General features: G+C 48.1%; 1 protein-coding gene across 1 annotated transcript; it reads right to left on the minus strand.

The window, feature by feature from the left end:
* Nucleotides 1-3,240: 3,240 nt before the first annotated feature.
* Nucleotides 3,241-4,533, minus strand: LOC104132616 (galanin receptor type 1; the record flags this gene model as incomplete). Its single annotated transcript, XM_035901335.1, has 1 exon — nt 3,241-4,533. A coding segment is annotated over one exon (1,293 nt), but the record flags the coding sequence as incomplete, so codon positions are not given.
* Nucleotides 4,534-4,546: the final 13 nt, after the last annotated feature.

Consider the following 4,546-nt stretch of genomic DNA (forward strand, 5'->3'; position numbering starts at 1 on the left):
AGAGTGGGACTGAGATGCATTAGCGGCATTGCTGAGGGAAAACATTGTCCTCAAGACATCTAAAATTCACATTTCCAGTCTGCCTGGGCACATTTAGAGAGAAACACATTTCCTCAACCACACACCAAGTGCAAGATGTTTGGCATGAGCTCCTTTGAGGAAACCATCTGTGTTCACCAGCCAGAGCTGTGTCTGCTCCTGATTCCTCGAAGGGCCAGGAGCCCCTTGAATGCTTATCAAAGTGCCTGGCTTCCGAAACAAGGAGCTTGTGTGGCCTGGAGGACCCTCAGATGTCTTCTCAGCCCTAAGTATAAAGAGATGTTTCATCAGATAGGAGGGGAAAATAGCCGCTTCCCCAACTGCTGAGGTTTTGCCTCATTCGGAGCCAGCATGAGTCACCCCAGCACCGCTGTGTTACACAGACCTGCTCAGGTTAATAAAATCACTGCCAGAGCCCGGGCAGCTCATGGGATGCTGTGTGGCTTTCACATTGACGTCACTGCTTCTCATTTACCCTTGGGTGATAGTGACCGAAATTCATTACTACCTGGCAGCCGTCGGGTAAGCCGTGCAAAATAAATCAGCGGTCTCCATCGCAAACAGGTGTCTGCAGCACAAAAGGCACCATTCAAATCGGCAGGGCAGGAAGGGATTTTTCATCAAGGAAGTGAAGACAGAATGAGTAGTTGGAGTGAGGGGAATTCGCAGGGTGATAACAGTGAGAGACGGGGGGGGCTTTTGCTATAGAAACAGTGGAGAAGCGGTTGGAGCATGGGGGATAGGGAGGGAGTGACCGAAGGAGACAAAGAAGAGTTAAAGTGAGCAATTGGCCTTTATTATAGGAAAACAGGAACGCTGAATGAAACTGGAAAATACATTTAAAAGTGTGAAGAGGAGATGACCTTGCTCAGTGGAGGTGGTGGCCCTTGCCACAGTGTATCTTGGAGGTCAGGAGTGCTGTGGGGCTGGAGAAAGGCATGGATGTCTGCATCAGGACGAGAAGGCACAGGCACGTCCAGGAGAACACACAGTCCCCGGTGTTTCTGCCTCCATGGAGGGTACGGAGACTTTCAGGGTAGGACCCAGGCAACAGCTCATGAGCTGAGAAAGAAAGAAAAATCTCCTCTAGGATACTTTAAAATGTGGATTTCTTGCACCTTTGATTGCATTGTTTGATCCCGGCCATTTTCAGAGCTGGGCCACCACGTGGGACAGAGCTGGTCTGGCATCTTCATGGACCTTTCTTTGCAATTTATTCAGGGCAGGATTAAATATATTAGTCAGGGCAACGTAGGGAAGTTTCAGTTTTGTGTCACATCTGGTCTGGGGATGGAGGACATCTGTTCCCAGGACCTGGAGCCAGTGGGCATTTGGAGCAAGCTTTTAATGTTCCTCAGCCTGGTGCATTTTGCCAGCCCTAAAAATAAGCCTTGAAAGAGGAAATCAAATCTTCACAGGCTTTTCTCCAGAGCTACTAAAAGATCAAGCAGTACACTCCTATATCACCTGCAAAAATGCAGATGTTCTCATCTCCCAGCACACATAAAAGCCATTTCTCACCCAAAGTAAATCTGGGTAGTTGTAATTTCCTTCTTGTTCACACAAAAAGAGAATACAAATTGCAGATGGCACTGCCTGTTAAGGAGGAATCTTTTGTTTTCCAGGCAGATCATTAGTAACATAAAATGTTATTGTGCGATCATTACAAAGGTGGGAATCCTGTTGGGTTGAATAGCTATTTTTTGCATCTATTTTTTTTTACGAGCAAAAGGCTCCCTAGAAGGCAGGAGGATATTATTTGAAACTTAGATTTCCCAGAATGTAATTCCTTTGTTCAGTATTAAAAATAAAAACCCCCCAGTCATCAAAAGTCTGAGTTCCATTAAATGCAAAATCCTCTCCCAGGAAGGCTCCTGTGTTCATTCTGGGGCTTGCTAAGAGGAGAGCCCAGCTGTGCCGGGCACAGGTCCACAAGTAGCTGGGGCATGGGCTCTTCTGGCATCAGGAGACGGTGTGCATCCCCTCACACTTAGCATTGGGCAGGCACGGGGTAGGGGCCAATCTCTAGTTTCATTCCAGTCACTTGGGTCTTCGTTGTATTTTTTTTTCTCCCACCTGTTGCCTGGTCTGATGTATTTTCACTTTGAGCTTTTTGGGAGAAAGATTCCTTCCTGTATGAATACAGATCCAGTGCTTGGTGCAATAGAATTCTCAAGCTTTAGCAGGGCCTTTCGATGCTAATGTAGTAAAAATATACAATTTATTTATCAAAGCCTCCTTTAAAGGAGCTGATGGAAGAAATAGGTTTTAACCTACTTCTGATCCTCGGGAAAAGCAAGCACTTTGATTCTCTCCTTCCCAGACAAATAGCATTGCATTAGTTGATTCTGATTTTATTAGCTATAAAACACTTTCTATTTTTATTTTCACATGCCATTGACTTTGTTTGGTACAGACACAGCTGAAGAAGAGCTGGTTTTTCAAGTGCAAATCATGTTAATAGATGCCCGGTTCTTTCCACTCCACCCACATGAACAGAGCTGTAAGAAAGAGAGCTGATGCCCAAAGAATATTTTCCTGCTGCATTTCCTAAATCACCTCCGAGGCCAGCCGCTTTACCCCTTCTGAATTCCCAAATGTGGAGCAGGGATGGTTGCTTTAGTACTTCTGGCGCTGTCTCTTCACATCAGGAGAATTTATTTGCATGGAGGAGTGAAACAATATGATCAGACAATGAAATCTCAAGTGGTGAAGTGTGTGAAATTCTCCACTACTATTAGTTTTTATGATGCATTTCTTCACTGCTTGCAACTACAACTGATGGATTTGGAGCAGAGAGTGCCTCTTATCGCTGCTTTTTATCAGCACAGGGTGAGCAGCAGCAAGCAGTCAAAGTGTTGCTGTGTCCAAACGGCATCTCTGCATCCAGGGATGGAGTTGGGGGGAGAGCTCACTTGTTGGGAAGTTGATCTATCTAATTATGTGACTGTTGACTGGGCACAGGCTACACATCTAGGTGTCCCCAGTAAAAATATTTTTTTCTTAAAACTTGATCTGTGTTAAAATATGTTGACTTTTTCTCTTGTTATTTGCTTCTTTCCCTGCCTCGGTATTTTTGAACTGGTGGTGGGAGTGATTAGAAGAAAGGGTTTTATCCACCATTAAAATATCTGGTTCAGAAAGTCCTCTAAAGAGTCATTAAATGCAGATGAGGGTATGAGGTGCCCTTCCTGAGCAGAATTACAAGGAAGTAACACTGGAGACAGTGTTCAGAGGTGGATGCTGGCAGGAGTTCAAGCATCCACACTTGTTCTTATGGCCATGACCTCCCTGACATCTCCTGCCCATGGTGGGGGTTGCAGAGGGTCCTTTCCTTGCAGGCTCCGTTGAACTTCGATAAGAGAACAGCTCTGGGACTGAGGAACGGGTTGTTCCTTCGGACAGGGAAAAGTTAAAGAGAGAGACCATTCTTTGGTGGTATTTGCTCTTCATTTCCTTGGCTGACCTGTACAGGTTCCCAACAAAACAATAGCATATAGGATTGAGGCTGGAATTGGTGAGGCCAAGCCACTGGGCAAAAGGTCTGAGCTGCAGGATCCAAGGAGAAGGAGTCACATCCTGCAAAGATTTGGGGATGTTGAAATCAATCCAGATGTCCATCAGATAGACGGGCAGCCAGGAGATTGCAAACAGCAGAACCAGGGCCACCACCATCTGTGCTACCTTCTTCCGGATCTTCAGCCTGGAGGCTGGCAGAGATCGGTTCAGGGCACTGCTCTCCTTCAGCTGGCTGCTGCGGCTCCACAGCCGGCGCACTGTGAGGAAGCAGATGACCATGTTGAATAGGACTGGCAGGCAGTAGAGGGCACAGAAGAGTAGAAAGTTGTAGGCTTGCTTGAGCGTCTCCTGAGGCCAAATCTCCCTGCAGATGGAAAACACCAGAGGCAAGCCCTCCACCACCCCGATCTCATCCCGTTTGTTCATGAAGATGAGCGGCATGCATATCCCTGAGGACAACAACCACACCACTAGGATTGTGCTGAGGATCTTCTTCTGGGTGAAGAAAGACCGGGCATTGAGTGGATTGTGCACACTGTAGTACCGATTCACGCTGATGACGGTCAGGCTGAGGACACTAGCGGAGACAGAAACAGCCTGGATGAAGGGCACCGCTCGGCAGAGGAAGTCCCCGTACACCCAGGCTTTGTAGATGAGGTTGCCCACAGTGATGGGCATGCAGATGCATACCACCATGAGGTCGCACACCGCCAGGTTGATGAGGAGGCTGCGGGTGGCACTCAGGCTGGACACCCGACTCCGGCGCTTCTGGGTGAGCACCCTGATGGACATGATGTTGCCCACGAAGCCCACCACAAAGGACACCAGGTACATCGCCGTGAGGGTGATGGTGATGGGCTCCTTCACGAAGAGGAAGAGCATCTTCTCCAGCTCTTCCCAGCCCAGCTCCTGGCTCCCGTTCCAGAGCCCGCCTTGGGTCTGGTTCTCCTCCTGCCAGAGCTGCAGAGGGCCGGGGGGGGGCCCGGGG

Source organism: Egretta garzetta, unplaced genomic scaffold (assembly GCF_000687185.1).
Source record: "Egretta garzetta isolate BGI_Z169 unplaced genomic scaffold, ASM68718v1 scaffold299, whole genome shotgun sequence".
NCBI classification, from domain to species: Eukaryota; Metazoa; Chordata; class Aves; order Pelecaniformes; family Ardeidae; genus Egretta; species Egretta garzetta.